Source organism: Dama dama, chromosome 23 (genome assembly GCF_033118175.1).
Source record: "Dama dama isolate Ldn47 chromosome 23, ASM3311817v1, whole genome shotgun sequence".
In the NCBI taxonomy this organism is placed as follows: domain Eukaryota; kingdom Metazoa; phylum Chordata; class Mammalia; order Artiodactyla; family Cervidae; genus Dama; species Dama dama.
In genome coordinates this window covers 17726712-17748819 of record NC_083703.1, presented here as the reverse complement: position 1 = coordinate 17748819, position 22108 = coordinate 17726712, and the positions used below count along the sequence as shown (strand labels likewise).

At 49.9% G+C, this 22108-nt stretch overlaps 1 protein-coding gene across 1 annotated transcript; it reads right to left on the bottom strand.

Annotated features, from left to right (window-relative positions):
* Positions 1–148: 148 nt before the first annotated feature.
* ECHDC3 (enoyl-CoA hydratase domain containing 3) lies at positions 149–21634 on the bottom strand. The gene is made up of 5 exons (XM_061127563.1): positions 21620–21634; positions 17824–18161; positions 12364–12478; positions 7157–7357; positions 149–3785 (listed from the first exon to the last, which is right to left on the bottom strand). The coding sequence occupies exons 1-5, from the start codon at positions 21632–21634 to the stop codon at positions 3474–3476; spliced, it is 981 nt and encodes a 326-aa protein (XP_060983546.1). The 3' UTR covers positions 149–3473.
* Between the last annotated feature and the right edge of the window lie 474 nt (positions 21635–22108).

The window sequence follows — 22108 nt, the reverse complement described above, 5'->3', positions numbered from 1 at the left end:
TCCCCCAGGGAGCCAGAGAGGGCCAGGTCATCCCACCAAGACACCCTACAGGTCCAGGATGGCCTGCCAGTTTCTCAGGGGGCCTCTGTTTGGAACCTGAAAGATATATTTGGGGCTCCAGACCATGAAATGAAAACCCTTGCATGACTGAAATTTCACGAATTTATTAATGGTAACAGGTCAATTTCAACCAACTCTGGCCTCTTGATGACTGCAAGGAAAGAATACTCATTAATCAAATATTTTAAAACAATTTAAAAGCTTAGTCCAGTGGGTTTGCAGAAAACAGAGAGGAAAGGGGGGCCCCTAGACAAAACTAGGCTTCCCTGGTGGATTAGTCAGTAAAGAATCTGCCTGCAATGTAGGAGACCCAGGTTCAATCCCTGGGTTGGGAAGATCCCCTGGAGAAGGAAATGGCAATCCACTCCAGTACTTTTCCCTGGGGAAATCTCATGGATACAGGACAGAGGAGGCTGGTCCACGCGGTTACAAGAGTCAGACACGACTTAGTGACTAGACCGCCACCAGAAAGAACTAGGGTGAGTGCCAGTTTCGATAAAGCTCTGCCCACCGTGCTAATTGGACACCTTTAAAAGGCTCAGGTGTGGCTACCAAGAACCGAGGATCTGTGATGGAGCTCTTGTTCTCCAGGGTAATCAGGTGTTTTCACTCTTCACCACTTCCAGGGAAAAATCCATCTTCTCCATTTGTAGAAGAGCATTTTCTTTGGGCAAAGCTACCTGTTTTCGGGTCTTGTGGCAAGTTTCCAATCCAGTGCTGCAGAATCCACAATGTCACAACCAGGAGGACAAAAGGGTCCACGCAGCATTTTTACAGAAGGGGACCTGGGCGCTGAAAGAGGCCCCATCACCCGCACCGACACACGGCTGGTTCGTGGCAAACCTGGGACTTGAACCTGGTGTTCTTTGAGGTCAAACCTGTGCTTTCCTCATAATTCCCTTGGTAAGCAAAGCCGTGTTGCTGCGGCTTGACAGTTTCAGATTGGTTTCCTTTGAGTGCGTCGGTCGTCTGTCTCTCTTGGCTGGAACAGTGATCTTTGGGGGGAGAAAAGAAACACGTATGGTGTCAGGGGCAGGGGATCCACAGTCAGCTAGATGCTGGTTCGACTGTGGCCACTGCCTTCACTTCTCTGAGCCTCTCAACTACCAGGGCAGCAGAGAGAGCTCCTTCCTAGGCTAGCCTGGCTCAGCGTATCTGCTGGGTCTCCGTACAGTCGCTGCAGGGAAATTAATCACGTGTCCGCGCTGTTTTCTCGAGGGCCCAGGCCGGGCAGGAGCAGATGCCCCTTTCACTGACTTTCCAGCCCCGTCCCCTCCGGGCGCGGGGACCACTGAGCTCAGAGAAGCTCCCTGAGCAGCGGACGGTGCAGAAGGAAAGGTGAACACACGCTTTCCAAAAGCGGTCGTCCTGTGTGTCGACCAGAGAGCTTTTATTCACTGTCCCAGTGGAAGGAAGTAGAGATGCAAATTAACCCCCAATTTATATCTGCCTTGGGGATGAATTATGTGACACTGGTGGTTGGGTAGCAGGTTTTATTCCAGGATTATTTTCTGCTCCGACGATTATTAGGATTTATAGCGTGTCCCCCGAGGGCACTTCAGCTCACAGGCTGGGAAGCCAGCCTGGAGGCCTGAGAATTTCCTGGTTGGGAGCTATGGTTCAGCGCGTACCGAAACTGGAAAGGCAACTTTTGGTTTTCACTGGGACGTGGAAGGTTTTGCTGACTTTCAACAAAAGCCCGGAGAGTATAACACCCTCTCCTCACTGTGGGGTCTGAGGTGGCCGCACAATGACCCCCACGGCGGGCAACCCGAAAGGGCCCCGCCGGCGGCGTTATTAGTGAGCAGATCATCATGGCCAGTCCTTCACAGCCTGGTCTGGAATATCAGCCCGTTGTTTGTCAGATTCCTAGTAAAACAACAAAACTGGACTGGTGGTTTGCCAATAGTCAAATCCCACGTCGCCGGTGAGCCTGTAAAGTCCTCCAGCAGGGGGCGCGCTCGGCCCAGCTCTGGGTTCTGAAAGGCTGCCCGGTGGCGGTCAGGTCTGCAGGCCCGCCTCACTGCAGCCCAGGTTCCCCCACAAGGTGGGCAGGCTGGGGAGGGCACTCACGGCTTTATCAGCAGACAGAGCCTGGGACACTCACTCTACCCCGTCTCCCCCATTCGTCCGCAAACTGGAGGTGATGGTGGCCCTGCTCGGCGGGGTGCTGGTGGGCAATGAATGAGGACTATGGGGGTGCTGGCATGTACTGGTGGCGGCTCTGATGATCTCTCTTCTGAGGAACATTCTTAATAACAAGCTTCTCCTTTCCAAGAAAACACTCCTTGTCACCCTTCTAGACTCTGGCAAGGAAAAAAAACCCAATCTCAACAGAAACCCACTAGGAGACTGCCCTTCCAGGGGCTGATTGCCCTACTGGCTTAGAATGAGAACCAGTTAGTGAAGCCTCAAGGTTCTGTCTTTGGTACTAATTACATTTACGGCCACTCAACTGGTAGGTTAAAAAAAAAAAAAAATCAGCCCCAAGGTGTGACCAGAGGTCTAGGACATTTCTGGAGCCTAAATGGGCCAGAAGCCAGAAAGAAGATGTTCAGGTCCTAAACAATCTTTGGGGAACTTGAACACTTGAAGTTAATCTGGACTCTTTACCGGAAGCTGAGCAGAGCTTGGGAATGCTTCCGGAGTAGATGATTCTTCATGGGTATAATGTGTGTTCTGTGTCCCTCCTTTTCTTCTGCAATACTTGAATTCTCAGTCCAGGGTCCAGGTTCCCAGTACCTGGGACCTTCATTAGAGAAGCACCAGGCACCTGCTAGATGTCCATTAGCACAGGCATCAAAGAAAGAGCTAACTGATTTTCTTCTTTTAAGCAGCTTGGGAAGTTGGGAAGATAAAATGATCAGTCTCACTAAATAGGTAATCTTTCAAAGACCCCAAAGATTATCCCAAAGCCATAGGTGTGATTATTTTTCAAAAGAACCAAGATTTTCAGAGTGAAGAGTATCTTGTGGAGATTTGAAATGCTTCACCTGGTGAAGGCAAACAGCACCACGTCCACCTTGGGGGTACTTTTTGGTAAGAATCAGGCTGAAATCCTTCCTTCCTGCCTCAGTTTACAGCACCTTCTCCCCTGTGGGGCATCTTCTCACCTAAGGTTCCAGAAGGAGCATCACAGGTGGGCTTTCTCACACAGCTGGCTCAGCTGAGGTGTGCACGGCCCTTCTGCTGACATTGGTGCCCAACTCTCCAGGTCGCCCCTTCCCCAAGGAGTCGTGGCTCCTAACACAGAACGTGTGCACTGAGACCATTACCAATGCTGGAAGAGCAGGCTGACAGCTGCAGTCACAGGCAGCGGCGGTGGTTGGGGGTTTGAAGGCTGGGCGTGGGGCGGTGGGGTCCTGAGCACTCCCCACTGGGATCACGGCCCCCGGCTCCTCTGATGAGGCCGCTCAGTGTGACCAGACGGGCTTCCTCTTCTGGAGGAAGGCCTTGACCCCCTCCTGGCCATCCGTCAGGCCCAGGTTGTTCACCATGGTCTGGGAGGTGGGGTGGTAGGCACTCCTGAGGTCCTGGGCCAGCTGCCAGTAGAAGGCGGCTTTGCCCAGCGACAGCACTGGCCGGCTCAGTGAGGCCACCTTCCTCGCAATCCTCATGGTCTCCTCCTCCCGCCACTCCTCTGGCACCGCCCTGCTCAGCAGCCCATGGAGCAGGGCCTCTTGGGCAGAGATGGGCTCCCCAGTGAAGAGCATCTCCAAGGCCACCTGCAGGAGAAGATGGGGCTGTTACTAAGTCGTCCTGCAACCTGGGCCCCACCTGCTCCTGTTCACTCTCCTGACAGCCTCGGCCCAGTTACCTCCTCCTCAGACACTATGTCGCCCATCACCTCTAAGGTCCTCCGTCCCCAGACTCTGGCCGGGATGGCATCTGCAAGTGCCCAGGAGAGGGGGACCCTCCTCGTCTCCTTCCGGTCACATGTCACTGAAAATCATACCCCAGCACCATTCCTCTTTAAGGCTGCATTTTCCTTCTTTGCACTTTCACCACTTACTATAGATTTTACATTTGTTTATTGTATTATCTCCTTTGTTGGCATGTGAACCTCTCTAGGTCAGAGACTTCTTTTTTTACTGCTCTGTTTATTTCTGTATCACCAGCACCTGAAGATGTACCTTGTACATAGTAGGCAGCTTATAGGATATTTATTGGTGAGTGTTGTCCCCCCTCCCCACCCCCCCTCACTGTGCCAGGTCTTAGTTGCAGCATACTGGCTTTAGTTCCCTGACCGGGAACCTAATCCGGGCCCCCTGTATTGGGAGCTTGAAGTCTTAACCACTGGACCACCAGGGAAGTCTCTTGGTGAGTGAATTAAGGAATAGATGGATAGAGGCAAACAGAGAGGTGATGCTACAGTCCTTCAGAGGCCAGGCCAGAAGCGGACACAGCTTCCGCTGAGGCCCTATTCCCCATACTCTCTGGTGATTTGCACAGGGGCTGGGTAGCTAGGCTGTCACTTAACGCTCTCCAGCTTGCAGGTTCTGATTAACCAGACGGTTAGAACTCAGATTCCCCAGATACACAGAGCTCCTATGGATAAATAGGGGGAAGCGAGTGTTCCCGCAGGGAGACGTGGCTGGTCTGGGAAGCGGGAGCTCTGGTCTTTCACCTCTCGGGCATACGGCACCCACTACTTGAGGGGCTGGGCGAGGCCAGCTCTGGGGGAGGGAGCAGCCGCACCAGGAAGGTTGTTTATAAGGTGCAATGAAGATGCATGTGGAAGTCACCCCGGGGGCGGGGGCACTTTGCACGTGGGGGAAATGATTCGCGCTCAGGTTCAGCCTGTTCGGTTCAGTCTGGTTGGCACACGAGAGCTCCTCGCCATGGTTGCTGGTCCAGTGGACAAAAGGCGGCCGCCACCTCACAGCTGGGCAGTTCCCTACGATGACCAGCAGAGGGCACTGGCGACACACGCCTGCTGCTGCAGCCGGAGTGAAAGGGGCGGAGCTTCCGGGCAGGGCCGGTGTGCAAAGGCACTCTCTACGTTTGCGAAGGTTTTGCGGTTTTGCTTCCCGGCAGATGTGCACGGGGATGCGGCCCCGTCACCCGTACAGTCGGTGGCCACTGTACCAATATGTCCCCGAGGGGTGCAGGCAAGCATCGACCAGGCAGGTGTGTTTTGGTCAGGTTTAGATTTCTGTGACTCCCTGGTTTTCCTCTTAGAGGGGCCACGCCTCAGGTGAGGTTTAAGCCGCTTGGTTCTGGGAACTGGGTTCCCTGGGAATTAAAGGCCTGTTTCTGTCGCATTCCGCCCCCCCCTTCCCCGCCCCCCCAACTTCTTTCTTCTGAAAAACTAATTTAAAGGTTGACACATATGATCAACCTGTAAGTTTCTAGGACTCAATTGCAAGCCTTGATTTTAAAAGTTTGTTTTGAGAAAGAATAGATTCTTAGCTTGGAGAAGGAAAGGGCAACCCACTCTAGTATTCTTGCCTTGAGAAGTCCCATGGACAGAGGAGCCTGGCAGGCTACAGCCCATGGGGTCGGCAAAAGAGTTTGTTATGACTGAATACCTAAACAGTAGCAGATTCTTATCTGGACAGTAAGGGCTGATCTAAAGGTTTCAAAGGCCTCAACACAGAATCTTCCAGAATGTCAGGGGTTGGAACTGAGCAGTGGCAGGTTGGCCAAGCAGACAGCCACCACCTTTAATGTGCAAAAGGCCTGGAGATGAGATTTGATTTGCAATTATAGCAATTATAAAATTGTTCATAAGCTCCAACAATATCTTTGTGATGTGTTTTAATTTAAGGTGCTGGCGCTGAATAGGGACTTAAGTATTTATTGAATATATAACATTTAAGGTAAATGTGTATCCTGGTGGGATCTAGACACCCCTTGACTGAGGACACTGGAGCAAGCTGTTGTGTTCTGAGGGTCACCTTCTCTCACCTGGAGCCCACGTCCAGCTGGTTTTCATGGTGTGGGTGTTTGTAGGTACCTGTGATCAGAATTTTCTCACAAACATATTTCTGTAAAAGCTAATGAGGAGGCACACGGAAGGCAGGCGTGCACCCCTGAACTTGGACCCTCGGCCCGATTTCCCTTGTGCCTCATTTCTTTTATGCCTCAGGCTACGAGCAACTGCTGATTTTCCTAGTTGGTGCTAAAATGGACAATATATTCTAGAAAGCAGTTTAGGTTCCCCACCTGCTATGAATCTGCATGTATGCATGCTAAGTCAATTCAGTCATGTCTGACTATGCAATCCTACGGACTGTAGCCCGCCAGGCTCCTCTGTCCATGGAATTCTCCAGGAAAGAATACTGGAGTGGGTTGCTGTGCCCTCCTCTAGGGGATTTTTCCTGACCCAAGGATCAAACCCACATCTCTTAGATCTCCTGCATTGGCAGGCAGATTTGTTACCACTAGTGCCACCTGGGAAGCCCTATGAATCTGACCCTCCTTTAAAAACAGATTTTCAGTGGAAAATGAGGATGTATTTTTCTAGAATGAGGAAACCACCAGTTTTTACTTGAGATGTTCAGTAAACACTCTCTTACAATGTTATAGGAAGGAGGAAAGCTTTGTGAAGTGGACTTCACTCAGGGCAACGATGGCAGAAGAGCTCTGGGCACGTTCAACACACCATGTGCAGGACGTCCCTGCAGCCACCACGAAAGTGACTCACTCAGTGTATCAGCTCCTTTCCAAGCATTCTGGAGCGAGACAGACTGTCAGCAAACAGAAAGCCAGTGACAGTGTCCTAGCCTCTCACACTGGCACATGTCACCATGCTGTTACGGCTCATGGGCAGCCTTTCTGTGCAATGAAACTGTGTCTCAGCTGCATTTCACATGAGTGCAAAAGACGTTTGCCTTCATGAAGACAAAGCAAATCTGGAAACTTAGCCAGCTGTACTGAGGGGCAGGCAAGAGTGAAAAACAATGATTTACAAACAGACAGCTATAGGGATAACGTCCTGACACAGGACATGAGTACATTAGCCAGCGCTGCTTTGGGCAGAATGTCCTGACTCACACTATACTTTCAACAAGAAAGTTCTGGAGCTGACCCTCACAGGCACTCAAGGGTCACAGCTGGGGAGGGGCGGGGGGAGGGCACCGGGAGTCGTTACCTTTCTGGGCACTGCTCTCCCCGAGGCCGCTGCGGGGGTGGAACGGAAGAGCCCTCTGTTCACACCCGGCGTGGCAAAGGAGGACCTGTCACTTGCCATGGCAGTGTCACAGCTGGCAACCAGCTGACACCCAGCCGCTGTGGCCAGGCCATTCACCATGGCGATGATGGGGACTGGATGGTTCTGGATCAGCATCATGACCTGAGGAGCAAACACACCTGCTTCACTTCCATCCAAGAGTGAGGTGGACGTCAAAGCTTGTTATTTTATGTGATTTTACTGTTCAGAGCTCTTTTCAAATCCATAAGTGTATCAGATTCTATGACCAAGGAGAATAAGTTGCATGAAATCTCAACTGTGAATCAGACTGTATGATTTGGTCTCCTTGAGATCCAGGAGGAAGGATCCAGGACTCCAAGGCTCACCAGGCAAGTGACTCCCTAAGGCCATCAGACCCAAGAGTGAGGCTGTGGGGTCTGAGCCGTCTCTGTCTGACTCCAGGCCCCTAGTCTGACCCTGAGCATGACTTCAGTGAGGGCGCTGTCCCCTGGACCACTCCGCTCACAACCCCCCTAGAGAAGAGGGTTGAGTGACTGTGGGAAACAAGCTGCTCTGTTCCAGCGATGGCGGTGTGGAGCTCTCATGTTAAAAGCTGGGACACAGCTTCCTTACTGATTACTTCTCCAATTGCTACTGTGATTCTCTCACTTCTACTAAGATGGGGGGAACACCCTGCTGTCATCAAAGTAAAATTCCAAAGAGGGGAGGGGAGCCAGAAACTGGCTTGCATGAGACCTCTGCCCTCAAATCTCCCGAATTTTAACTTATTTTTGCAACTTATGAAATAACTTGGCTAATTTCTCCATCTTTTCCCTGACATGCTTAACGATTGTGTTGCTATGATAACTTCAGTGTCAAAATGTTTGCCCTTAGACCCTGGCTGGAGGAAGAGGAGGAGGGACTCTGGGCTGGCTTCCCAGAAGCCACTCCAAGGAAAATGACCTTCACGGGTTCCCAGGTTTTGCCTAAGGAACTCACCTTTTGTGTTCATGAACATTTGGCACTTGTCAGCTTTATTCTAAAATGACCAATTGTGCATTTAGGGATATGATATCATATTCTTGACTTCAAGGGGGTCACCTTTTCAGATTCTGGTAAATGCTAATGGCCCTCCTCCAGAGGAATGCACATATATACCCCCACCCCAAACTGCTGGTGGGTTTAGGGGGTTTGTGCCTATAGGTGAGGGTGGAGATGGTGGGGGCTATGGTAGCCAGGAGGCTGCATAAAAGCTTCTGAGGTCTGAGGTCTGAGCTCTGACTGCAAAGACAGAGAAGGCTCTTTCAGCTCCGAGTGTCATCTGTGGCCTGATCAACAGAGGGTGTGAAAAGTCCATTAGCTGTAACTTGGGCAGCATAGTCTGTCACCCGCCTTTCATCCAAGAAGGCCTGAGATTTCACATGAGCTGGTTGAGTGATACTTAGGCAATCCAGTAGATCACTAACATTAAAAATATCCTACCCTGATCAAGTGTTTCTTCTCCTTCTCATTTTGCCCCATTCTTGATGTGTAAGTAATTAACCCTCGTGAGGCACTTGTGTTCAGTGACAAATCTACTATAAGATTCAGATGCCAAGCCAGTCCATGGATCTTTCTTCCTTTCCATCACCCCCTCTTCTTGTGCGTGCTTAGTCACTCAGTCGTGTCTGACTCTTTGCGACCCCATGGACTGTAGCCCACTAGGCTTCTCTGTCCATGGGGATTCTCCAGGCAAGACTACTGGAGCGGGTTGCCATGCCCTCCTCCAGGGGATCTTCCCGACTCAGGGATTGAGCCCAGGACTCCCACATTGCAGGCAGATTCTTTACCATCTGAGCCCCCAGGGAAGCCCTTACCTCTTCTCATGCAGGAACAAAATGAGGAAGTATTGGCCTCATTCTGCTCCAATCTGCCTGCTGGTTACACCTGCAAACTGAAATCTTGCACAAGTTCATGGTGCTCAGACTTATCAAGACGATTTGATTTTCTTAGACAAAGTCTTAAAGAAGTCAATACACTTAAACCTCTCTTTTACTATGTCAGGACAAGGTCCTATCTGCGTCTTTTTCAGTGATCTGGGGGCATCCATATTGTAGAAGCTTCCGAGAAACCTGGCCTTTGTCCTCTGAAGAAGCTCGGCTCCCCTGTGGCCCTTTGCTAACTGTTTAAGATCTCAGTTCATGAAAGTATCACAGCAAAGTGACAAAAGCAGGCCATTTAGGGGAAGATGGAAGGGCTCTGCTGGTTCTCTTTGCTGATTTTCTATTTGGCCAAACATATCAGTAGGAAATAACTTTTAAAAGCACCAAGTCCTAGCAAACAAACGGCAGAATGTCCCATAAACATCATTAAAGTGAAATGAAAGACCAGGTCTTGTCTCTGACTTGCTTCCATCTCTATGAAGTCAAGTCAATCATTTTTCAGGTTTGTCCCTCCACAAAATGAAAACTATGATCTCCTTAGGGGGTTCTGGAAGGGCGAGGAAAACAAGAACGTATCCCAATCACCTTCCCCTTCCCCTCTCTGATGCTCACTTCTGTCTGGTCTACATTGAAGGTCTCCTGAAGTATTTGTTGCATCATTAATGACCAAAGAAATGAATGAATAAGTCAATGTATGAAGGAGAAATTAGGTGAAGTAATCCTAGGGTTATGAAACTGCTTTATACATCTTCTTTCTCAAGTTGATTTCCAGTTTTCAGGTAGGCTGGAAATTCTCTGTTTCTTCTGTTCCCTCAGTATCTTGCAAGTATGCATATAGCAGGTGCTCCGGAGATGCTCATTAAATGGACAGTGTGTTACTTAAGGTGGATTCTATATTTTTGATTATCCGGTTGATCTGATACATGTATAAGTCATCCCCAATTTTGTGCTTCCACCTATAGGTTGTTGATGTTGTTTAGTCACTAAGTCGTGTCCGACTCTTTGCGACCCCGTGGACTGTAGCCTGTCAGGCTCCTCTATCCATGGGATTTTCCAGGCAAGACTACTGGAATGGGTTGCCATTTCCTTCTCCAGGGCATCTTCCCCACCCAGGGTTTGAACTTGCATCTCTTGCATTGGCAGGCAGATTCTTTACCACTGAGCCACCAGGGAACCCCCTTCTTCCTCTATATCTGTTGTCAATTTCCCTTCTTAATGTGGTTAAAGAGACAGAAAAGGGAGAAGAGGAAAAATGAAGAGGTTAATTTTCCTACTTGGAGGCAGTGATTATAAAGGTTAATTGAAAGAAGGGTTTGGAAATAATTTTTTAAATCATTATTGTTATGAATGCTCTCTTTCCCATTGACAGAGTTGTTTTAGTCTAAAACTTTAAACATTTTAATAATCTTAGGTCCTTCTTTTCTAAAAAGCTACAGTTCCACTCTTTACTTCTTACTTAAGATGTGGATACCAAGGCAAATCTTAGTAGCAGTGTGTGTTTTTCTTTCTTTGGCCCATTGCATGATCAAATGCTAACCACAGTCACTTCTGAAAAGTTGAAACCAAATATTTGCTTGGATGAAGGGTTCACCAGTGACCACAGAGCTTTCAGTAGTTCTGCAGTGATGACATATCATAGCTTAAATACTTATCTGTACACTAGAAGCCTAATTCAATATTTAATACAGTTATCACTCTCAGGCTTGCAGTGTTGACCATCACCCTGGCTTACCTCAGAACAAGTTCAAAATACTTCTGCATGATAATCTGGGCCTTGTTCATCCGTCAGTCCCTTTAAATCATGTCCAGAAGAAAATACAGGCCCTTCAGCTGCAACGTTTCCAGTTGAGAAAAGAAAAGACAAAGATGTAAACAGCCAGAGCTGAGACAGTCACTTACTTGTCTACTGAATAACTTCAGGGAGTGATCGAATTGATGCTCTGGACACTTAGAGAAAGCTGTTTCTTTTCTTTTTTCTATTTCTTTCACTATGGAAACAGCCTTAGAGAAAGTTAGTGGCCTGATTTTGATAAGAATAATTCCAGTTAGCTGGAAGAGCTATACCAGTATTTTATGATGACAGCACAGGGTGACGCTCTAAAAAGGTCCCTGGTGGAGACCAGTGAAAATACGCATTATGAAAGGGAGAAGGCTCAGTAACCAACTGAACTCAGCAACCAACTATCTTCGGAGTTGTCCCCTGGGTCTCACCTTTTTTTTTGAGACTTGGCCAGGCCTGAGTGTATCAACTCACCCAGGGCCAGGTAAATCCATCAGAGCCTTTGGCAGCATCCCTGTCTGTTAGTCTACCCCAAGGGCTGGAATTAGGAAGGTCAGGGCATGAAGAGAATCCCTTTATTGTAAAAACAAGGGACCGGAGGAGGTGGTTTAATTGTCATTGTTGTCATTAAAAACAACAGCAAAATGTGATCCCATGACGAGCTGGTAACATTTTACATTTCCTCTGATCATGGCAGTTGTGACAGGAAGTACTGTTCCCTTTAAGCAAGCCAAGGAACAGTGTCATTTGGAAGTGACCTGCCTTTGATGTATCCAGGTTACAGCAGTCAGAGGACTGCTGATCTCTACCAGCTGTATTTCTTTTGTCTTCACCACATAAAACAGTTGAAAATGTATATTCAACTACTGATAAAAGGTCACATTCTCCAGAAACACTGATCCTTAATTAAAGAAATACAAAAGCATCACAGAGCAGTTTCCATATTACTCGTCTGCAACTACTTTAAAATACTGATGTTGCTATTATTTATACCATCATCATCATCACCAGCTCATCGGCTAAAAATTCTTACTGGAAAAAAGAGCAAGGAAAGGCAATATCTGGCACGTGTTCTGGCACCACTGAAGAAGGGTGCACATCTCAGCCGAGAGCCTGGTAAGAGTTGGAAGAGAAGCCCATCGTACGTCCTAACAGCCTGGTCCTAGCCAACCAGGCACTCTGTCAAAAGGACTGGTGATTAAACCCATTGCATAGAGCCCACAAGGACGTCAGTTCTCAGCATAGCCTCGTGTTTCCACCAAAAATGGAAACACATGCTTTTACTGCACAGTAGTGTTTGCTATAATTTCCATAGCAGATAGTGTCAGGACCAAGGTTCCTGCCATGTACAGTTTAAGGAACTTCAAAATACTGCCCTAGTTAACTAAAGAAATTTGAGACACCTCTTCTGGGTTCTGCAGAATGCTGAGGATGGACATGTCATCAATCCCTGAAATGATAATGACCTTCAGATCCTGGCTTTCAGCTTCAGGAAGGATGTCGCTCTGGAGAGATTTCAGCATGGCCAATGACAGTGCATTTCGCGCGTTTCTTCTCTTTTGATCACTCAAGATGATGGTCCTGCAAAGAACATTTTATAATTACTGGGTTGTGTGCCAGTCAAAACAAATGAGGACCCCTGCAATTCCTTTCTAATTTGGGAACTGTTTGTTTGTTTGTTAACTTTGTACTATGTATTGAGGTATAGCCAGTTAACAAAGTTGTGAGTTTCAGGTGAACAGGGAAAGGACTCAGCCATACATATAAACATATCCATTCTCCCCCAATCCGCCTCCCATCCAGGCTGCCACATAACACTGAGCAGAGTTCCATGTGCTATACAGTAGGTCCTTGCTGGTCATCCATTTTAAATATAGCAGTGTGTCCATGCTCATCCCAAACTCCCTAACTATCCCTTCCCCCTAACAACCATAAGTTCATTTTCTAAGTCTGTGAGACTCTTTCTGTTTTGTAATTAAATTCTTTTGTATCATTTCCTTTTAGATTCCACATATAAGGGATGTCATATGATATTTCACCTTCTCTGTCTGATTTACTTCACTCAGTGTGACACTTTCTAGGTCCATCCATGTTGCTGCAAATGGCATTATTTCGTTCTTTTTAATGGCTGAGTAATATTCCATTATGTATATATAATGTATATATATATATATGTATATGCCCCACATCTTCTTTACCATTCTTCTGTTGATGGACACTTAGGTTGCTTCCATGTCTTGGCTATTGTAAACAGTGCTGCAATGAACATTGGAGTGCTTGTAACCTTTCAAATCATGTTTTTCTCCAATATATGCCCAGGAGTGGGAATGCAGGTCATATGGTAGTTCTATTTTTAGTTTTCTAAGGAACCTCCATACTGTTTTCCATAGTGACTGCACCAATTTACATTCCTACCAACAATGTAGGAGGGTTTGGGGACCTATTTTTAAAACCCTGGAAAAGACAGCTGTGGGCACTCAGAGGACATTGAGAGGGTTTGTCAACTCTCTGGAGTGACAGCTCAGTCAAAACAAGGGGACTACCTGAAATGTGGGGGCTTTTCTCCCCTTGCTCTCGAGTTGTTTCCCTTTTTTTCCACGTCTGTCTCGGACTATTACCGCCACCTCCACAGAAAGGGCAAGGCATAGGAGTTCCAACATAATCACCACCCAGGCTGAGTGGCTGCATGGAGCCTAAGACAGGTGGGGGCTGGAGGAGTCCAACATGCAGCGCCACCTTCAACCTGCTTCTTCCCATTGTTCTTCAGAAAGAATGGGTAGAAAAGGAGCCAGGAATGAAAATACGCCCCTGAATCTCCTCCCACCCACACCACGGAAGAGGCAGCCAAGGTGCAGACGCCAGCAGGCACATGCATCTCCCCACCTTTCCTGTAGTGACACTGTGTAAGCCAGCAAAATCACTCCTGCTGTTTGAGAATGGGGTGCTACGTGCAGAACTGTTGCAGCAAGAGGGTCTCCCGGCCATGTTGTCCCTCAAAAACCAGCGTTCAAAGGCTTGCTTGCTGTTTTAAGGTACTCCATGAGCTGGTGGTGATAACCTGGGTTGTCACCTTGCTGCCTGCACGCAGAAATGTCTTGTTTTTGCTCTTATAAGGAACAGTCAACAAGCTAGATGCCCGGTGATTGTTGTGTGTTTTCTGGTTCCCAGCCGTCTCCGGCTATGTTTTTTCTGCCTTCCTCATTCTGCATCTGGTATTTCCACTGCTGTGTGTGTCACCTTGCGTCTTCCTTAAATAGCCTCTGTGCCTCTGTTTTCTGGGAAACCCATTGATGACTGAATTTATTTCGGAGCATTAAGAATAACCATTTTCTCTGGAATGCCACTTTGGTTTTGCTGCCATCTTTAGGTGGCTGCGATAGTCATCATAGTCATCATTTGGCTTCTCATACTCTCTCCTAAGCACAAAAATGACTCATGGCTGATATGCTGACAGCCCCAGAAACCTATATTCTGGCAGTGGTGGAGAGAGACTGCTGATAAACCTCCCAGTGAAATAATTAGTGTGCTCACTGTGACAAACCTAAAAAGCTGCCCTCCTATCAGTGACAAAGGCTTAAATTAAATCCTAAGGCCTTGGGCAAAATTGTGTAAAAAGATGCCAGCCCAGAGATGCCCTTGATTTGTTGTGTGTCCCATTATTCCTTTGGCCTGAGCGTCACACACCCTGTCAGAGTGCTCTGAATTGCGAGTTTGCTCTTCAGCCCTGTATCACCAGGCTTCTGTTCCTGCCATTCCACTGAGGCTGTTGCCACCGAGAATCCCGATTGCCAGAACTAAACCCAACACCGCTGTGATCCCACCCGCCTTCTGGAAGCACGTCCCTCCTCTCTCGTTTTTTTGGTGCTTCTCCGGCTGCTCCTTCTTGACTTTGGGGATGGGTTCCTCGCCTTCTGTTCACCTCTAGATTCCATGATCCTCAGGGTTTTCTCTTCTTGTTCCATACACTCCTCCCAGGCACCTTCCCCGTGGCCTTGGCATCAGCTACACCTCTGTGCTGACCATGCCCAATCTTTGCCTCAGTTCAAACCTCTGAGCTCCAGACCCACAAATTCACTAGCATGGCTTCTGGACTCTCCTACCAAGGTGCCCCTTGAGCCTCCTTTTCCCAGTGACCAAACAGACCCCCTGTCTTTGCTTATCTCAGAAAGCCATCCTGGATTCCTGTTCAATGGGTTATTGAGACCTGATTGCTCCGTTCCGTGTCAAAGGTCATCAAACTTGGTGGATAACACCTCCTGAGAATCTCGCAGGTCTGAATTCCCCAGTGGCTACCTTGTCTTGCACCTGGAGCTTTAACACCACCCCTTCTAAAAGGGGATCTCTTTAAGAGTGAGGTCACCACCAGCTGATAAAAATGTACTTTTAAAAAATTTTTTATTTTATCACCACCAGGTGATAAAAATGTAAACTTTCCGTTTACGAGGCAAGAGATGGTCCCTGTAGATGCCACAGTGAGCTGCCTGGAGTCCATCCCATTGCCATAAACCACACACAGGTCTGTGGGGCAAGACACTGCCAGGCTCCCATGCGGAGGAGACACTTGACATGTATCTGTTGATTGAATTCATGACCAAAAGCAGCACTTCTATTTTGCAAGGCCAGTTCCACCAACCGCCGTGGATTTTCCCCTCGTCTAGGTTCCTGGCATCTCTTTTAAACCCAAGTGGAGAGCACCCTGGAATGGCTCAGCAGGAGTGGGGGCAGCTTTGGAGGCAGATGGGCCTTTCTCTCTCAGTCCCGCTGCCTCCTAGCTGTGTGGCCTCCAACAGGCCGTCCTCTGAGCTCGTTTCCTCACTGTCAAGCAGGGATGACATGACCTATAATGCCTGGTGGCTGCAGGGAGGGTTGGGGGTGAGGAGGGCGCAGCACCGAGGCCAGTCCCACACTCAGCACTGGCCCTCACAGGAGGCAGCACAGGGGCGGCTGTTGAAAGGGACACGTCAGTGAGTTGCTGCAGCTCGCCCCTCAGCGCCTGACGTCATTCTGCTTTAGTGCTGGCTTGCCTTCCTTCCTACTAAACCATTCCTGACACCCTCCTTTCTTATTTATGTTTGTTTTACCTCTGGAGAATCAGGGAGCCTCCCCAGTGATTCACTGGTAAAGAAACCACCTGCAGTGCAGGAGACATCAGAGATGTGGGTTTGCTCCCTGGGTTGGCAAGATCCTGTGGAGGAGGAAATGGCAACCCACTCCAGTATTCTTGCCCGGAGAATCCCATGGACAGGGGAGCCTGATGGCCTACAGCCCATGGGGTCACAAAGAGTCGGACACGACTGAGCGACTGAAAACACACACACACACTGGAGAATCAACAACACCTTCTGTCATCTGGCTGCCATGCCAAATGGGCCAGATTTGAAGAAACAGAGTTTTTAAAGGGCCCTTCTTTGCCCTTAAAAATGGGCCAGTAGGGCCCCTGCCCTTTCAAAGTGCAGTAGGCCCTGCACTTTGGAGAACTCTGCTCCGACGGGCCCCCTTCCAGCAGGACCCCTCCTGGCGAGCAAGGAGTCCAGTGGGATGTTGAGATGTGTGCACCTGGAAATCACCACACCCTTCCACACCCCACTGCAGTCACCTGAAACCCTGGAATTCCATGGCTCTGCAGTGGGCACCCTGAAGCCTATGGGGTGGCTGTGAGCAGCTGAGTGTAGGAGGTGAAGGAGTAGACAGACGGGCATGCTGCACATGATGTCTGGGACCTGTGTGCCAAGACCCCAGCAAAGCAGCAGGACGGAGTGGGAGAGAGGTGAGCAGGGCCAGGGCAGGGTGGGAAGAACAGAACAAAGCTGCAGGCCAACAGTGCACTCCACTGCTTTGGGGGAGCTCCTCAGAGCCTGAGGACTCAAACAGCCTTCCAACTCTTGGGCTTTCCTGCTGGCTCAGCTGGTGAAAAAACCTTGCCTGCTAATGCAGGAGACACAAGAGATGCGGGTTTGATCCCTGGGTAGGGAGGATCCCCTGGAGAAGGAAGTGGCAACCCACTCCAGTATTCTTGCCTGGAAAATTCTATGGACAGAGGAGCCTGCTGGGCTACAGTCCATGGGGTGGCAAAAAATCTCACACAACTGAACACTCACACACACCAGATTTTAGGACTGCCTACTTGTCAGGAGAGAAGGAAATATATTGACCTATCTTGCAGTTTGCTTGATTTGTAAGGTCTAAATACTCAAGACATGTCAGGTAGGCCTCCCTCTGCACTCTTGCTTGGGCCAGGGAAACGTCAATGTGAGGCCAGGATGGAGCTGAAGGCCTTCTGCCTTTACCACTCCACCATCCAGTTTCAAATGTGTGCCCAGGCACGTTTTTGTAAAAGGGGTTTAGGTTTGTGGAGCCAAAGGGCAGAGCTCAGTACGGTGTGTCCTTACTCCTACTTATTTACCGCCCTCACGTGGGCACTTCTGGCTGCGGGCCAAGGAGCAGCTCGGCTAAGCCTGACGGTGCTTTGGAGCCACGTCAAGTTTGTGAGGCCCAGAGCCCTCTACTGAAGGGTTTTCTCAAAGGCACAGCCGCGGAGGGGCCTCCCACAAGGCTGCCCACGCTGAATCCAAGTGCGAGGTCGACTCGGTCTGGGGTTTACGGGCAGTGCTGGCGCCGTCGCAGGCGGCCCCACTTAAATCCTCGGTGTGAATCCTGCAGGGTGCCAGAGGCCATTGAACCCAGGCAAGGGACCTCTGTAAACGCCGCATCCGCGAATTCCTTTCACGTCGGACACTTCCGCCAGACAGATGGACTGCGATGGATAAACTGGGCTCTGCGGCGGGCGGAGCTGACCACCGACGGGGCCGCTCTGGACTCTGCGTGGGGTGGCACGGTTGGCAGCCGGCCTCCTGCGCCCCTCTCTCTCCCTGGGTCCCGCCGGCCACCCCCAGGGGAACAGCCCCGCACCCAGGCGGGCCGCTGACCTGATGCCGTCCCGCTGCCGCGCGATGGTGGGTCGCGGCCCCGGTTCCGGCCGCTCGATCCCGGCCGGCCCCCCGCTGCAGAAGCCGGTGGTGAGCGGAGCCCACGGATCGCGCCGGAGCCAGCCCGACCCCTTAGCTCCCAAGGCCCGCAGGCCCGCGGCCGCGGCCCTGGCGGCTAGAGACGCGCCGGAGTCGGACGCCGCTGAGCTCGACGCCGGGGCCCGCGGGCTCTGGGCGCTCCGATGGGCGCGGGTGCGGGCCGGGCCGCTGCGCTCCGATCCCTCCCGGCCGCGGGTAAAACTGGATCGGGGACCCCGGGCACAGGCTGGTACCTGACTCTTTCCCACAGGTCGTTCCCCTCCGCCCCGCCCCGCCCTCCGCGGGGCAGCGAGTCCTCCCGCTGCGCCCCGAGGCTCCGCCCCCGTAACCCCGCCCCTGGCGCCGTGTCCACCCTTGCCCCGCCCCTTGCCTTTGGCGCCCCGCCCCCGAAATCCCTACATCGCCTCTGACCCCGCCCCTCGTGGCGCCCCGCCCCTCGTGGCGCCCCGCCTCTCGTGGCGCCCCGCCCCTCGTGGCGCCCCGCCCCTCGTGGCGCCCCGCCCCTCGTGGCGCCCCCGCCCCTCGTGGCGCCCCGCCCCTCGTGGCGCCCCGCCCCTCGTGGCGCCCCGCCTGGAGGACTTGAGGGGTCGGGCCTGGGGTGAACAACTCAAAAACCTTGCAGGCGTGCCCTGAGGTTTGTTTGCTTTAGCAAGCCCAGATGAAAGGGTTTAAAGGAGGCGAGGCGTGGGTTGGCTTGTTCCCTTTTGTTACAACACCAAGAACATGGTGGTTTCCCTAGATCAGAAGGAAAATGAGAGCCATAGGGAGCGAATGATGTGAGCTACGGGACGCTGCTGTTTTTTTTTTTACAAATTGCTTCATCCTACTCATCCTATCCCAGGCCTTGCAGGTGGCCCCAGGTCACTACAGGACCTGTGTCCCACTCAGGCACTGGCTTTTGAATGCTCTGTGTCTTCTCTTATCGAGAACCTGTGGGATCTAATTTGTATTGTGCATTTTTTCAGTGCACCAAGGAGGGTGCATTTCAATGCTTCTAGGCCTTTGGCTAACATCACGAGTAGTATGGGGGCTTCCCAGGTGACACAGGGGTAGAGAATCCGCCTGCAGGAGAGGCAGTAGACGGGTTGGATCCCTGGGTTGGGAGGAACCCCTGGAGGAGGGCACGGCAACCCACTCCAGTATTTTTGCCTGGAGACTCCCATGGACAGAGGAGCCTGGCAGGCTACAGTCCATAGGGTCGCAAACAGTCGGACATAAGTGAGCGAGGGAGCACACACACAAGGAAGGAGAGGGAGGCCCTTCCCAGGCTCCAGGTGGCTGGCACCAGACACTGGTCCTGTGGCTGGAAGCTCAGGTGTCATAAGGGTCCTGGTGTCACTTGCTATTTAACAGCTTCCTGTATTCATTTAATTCACAGAGTCTGGAGATTTGCATGACCCTTGGAAGGGAAGGTCTGGCCCTCAAGGCTCCTCCCTAGTCTGTAGGACGACCCCTCCCCTCACCCCCCCCCCCCCCCCCACCACAGCAACACACACACATAAGGAGCTTTCACACTGAAATTTTGCAAGGATCACAATTATACAAAGGCATCCTCAAGCAGGGCTACTGAACTTGCACAGAGACAGGCTGGGTTCCTTTGAGTGAGGTTCCCTTTAATTCTCAGCTTCATGATTGCTCAGAAGACTTCTGTACAGAATAATATTTTGAAATATCAATTGAGATCTCTACCAACACCACCCTCACTCCATTTCTTAGGTCCTTGTTCCATTCAAGCAGAACTCAAGAGACACACAAGGGCAATTCTTGGCTTTTGATTTGTAAAAATCCAGCCCTTGGAAGTCGGAAAGAACAGGCATGATACTGATTGATTTGGGAGGCCACTGATGAATCAAAACAAGTCTCCAATCTGAGACCAGATTAAGATCCCCTAGGTTTGAGGGCAAGGATAGGGCAAGTAGGACTTGTAGGAAAAACCGGAAGATGGTAACTGGCTTTCTGTGGGGTTCTGAAAAGGGGTACACAAAAGCCTCCTGGAGAAGTCGGAAAAAGACTTTGAGAACTGTAAAAAAAAAAAAAAAAAAAAGAAGGAAAGAAAAATTGTTTAAACATAGTAAGTCAACTATACTTCAATAAAATATATATGTTAAGAAAAAAATTTTTTTAATTTAATAACAGTCGCTCCATACAAAGCCCTGATTCTGGGCCAGTACGTGCACTTGGTCCTCTACTTATGGCATCTCAAGATCACTTATGAGACAGGTACCATTAACCTAGTTCAGAGGTTTTGCAGCCCTTCTCGCACTCAGCAGAGCAGTTACAAAGTTGGGACTGGGAGCTGGAGGTCACCTGAAGGATGGGCTGTGAGGGAGGTCTCTGTGCTTATCTAAATTCCTATGCCTGCTCTCCCATCCCTTTCAAGTCTCCTTCCTCCCCTCATGTCTTTTGGAGCCTCTAGCCCTGGTTTTTGGGAAGTGGTGCTAGACAGCCATTGTGTTATTCATGCAGGAGTCGCTATCACTTGCAGAAACGCTCGTCCATCCTTAAGCAGTGCAAGAATCTTTTCTGTCAGGCTGTTTCTCCAGGCCTCCTCTGCCTCTCATTAATTTTAGTAGGGGCTGCCTGTCTTTCTTCTCTCTTGTTCAGTGCCCTTCTAATCTATTTTTCTGCCCGGGCCTTCTCCCTGACACAATTTGATTTCCAGGCTGCTAGCGGGCTTCTTTCTGGCTTTGATTTATGTGCGCCGTGCCTGTGCTACATGTCTTTGCCGAACGGATGTGTCTTCGTTACCTTTTTACAGTCCCTTTAAAGACCCACCGGTGCTTGGCAGAACGTCGCAGAAATAATACAGAATAAAAGACAGTTCTGGGGAGCCTGGCTTCTCTGGCTTGATGTTGGAATGAGGGAAGATTTAGAACTCCTCAGGGTACAGGCAAAGAAAAGTGAAGGGCAGATTTTCAGCTGCCTAAGGAGCAGTTTTTGAACTTCTTTTTTTTATTGATTTCGGGCCCTTCGAAGATAGGCATGAACTGACATGGTTCAGAGTACAATGTGAAAAATCTGGGGGCTTAGTTTCAGTGGAGATTCCTCTGGCACCTGACTTATCCCCTGCTCTAGCTTTTCTCCCTCATCCTCCCCCCATCTGTCCGTCTTCCCCACCCCCAAAAAAGTCATGGGAGGATTAAGCACCTGCAAACCAGACACGTTTCAGACGTTCATCATTTCACACAGCTGCAGATGGTTTTCAGTGCCCCAGCTTTATTTTATATTTTATTTATAATCCACCAGTCATTATCCAAATGCCTTTTGCAAACCTAAAACTTCTTCACAGAGATCCATGCCCCAAGCTGGGTGAAAATTAATTTAGAAACGAAGTGGGGTGGGGAGCATGGATGAAATGAGCTTCCTTTATCCCCATTTAATTTAGTACAAATTCTTGAGTTTGCTCTGATGCCTTAACCCAATGAACTCAGTAACTGCAGGTAAAAGTTATGGAAAAGTGGTACAAGCAGACGAAGAGGGTGTGTGGATGATGTTTTGAGTGAGCTTGCCAAGTTAAAGGGTTCTAGTAGTTGACTTGATAGAGACCTTTTGGATGGCTAAGATTCACTTAGGAGGGGCACGTTGAATGTTTGCTCCATTGAATAGTGCAACAGAAAGAGCCATGCAGCCCAACACTGTTCCGGTCCCTGAACAGAGCATTGCAGGGGCAGGAGCCACTGGTTCCTGTCTTTCCCACCTTCTGCAGCTGCATCACACCTCCCAGTAATTACAGTCCTGCAACAGCAGAGGAGGTTAAGAGGAGTCAGTACTTTAAAAAGAAAGGAAGAGCAGTGGATATCCTGGCATGGAACAGGTTAACCTTCGATCAGATGGAACATTCCACCGTGCAGAGTGGTCTACTGCCGGAAGATCCCAGATCGCCTCAGCAGCAGTGACTTAATCGGGTGTTTAAGGGGCGGGAGAATGGAGGCAGGTTTGCTTGGCTGGAAGCATCTCATTGAACCCCTCTATTTCTCCGCCTACTGAGTGCTGATAATAGCGCCACCTGCCTCACAAGTGAAAAACTTACACCCCTATCTGGCATCTGCTAGTGCCCTATACCTGTTTGCAGTTGTCCCCTTCCATGATACACACGCAATGTATGCGTGTACATATATGTGTGATATGAGCTGGCTCACTCAATGCTTAGCTGCTATTTATTTATTTTCAACAAAAATTTACTGAG

Coding starts and splice junctions, on each gene's coding strand:
- ECHDC3 (XM_061127563.1), bottom strand. Junction 12,479..17,823: donor CGGCAGCGGGACGGCATCAG/GTCAGCGGCCCG, acceptor TGTTCTTTGCAG/GACCATCATCTTGAGTGATC. Junction 7,358..12,363: donor CTGAAAGCCAGGATCTGAAG/GTCATTATCATT, acceptor TTTGCTCCTCAG/GTCATGATGCTGATCCAGAA.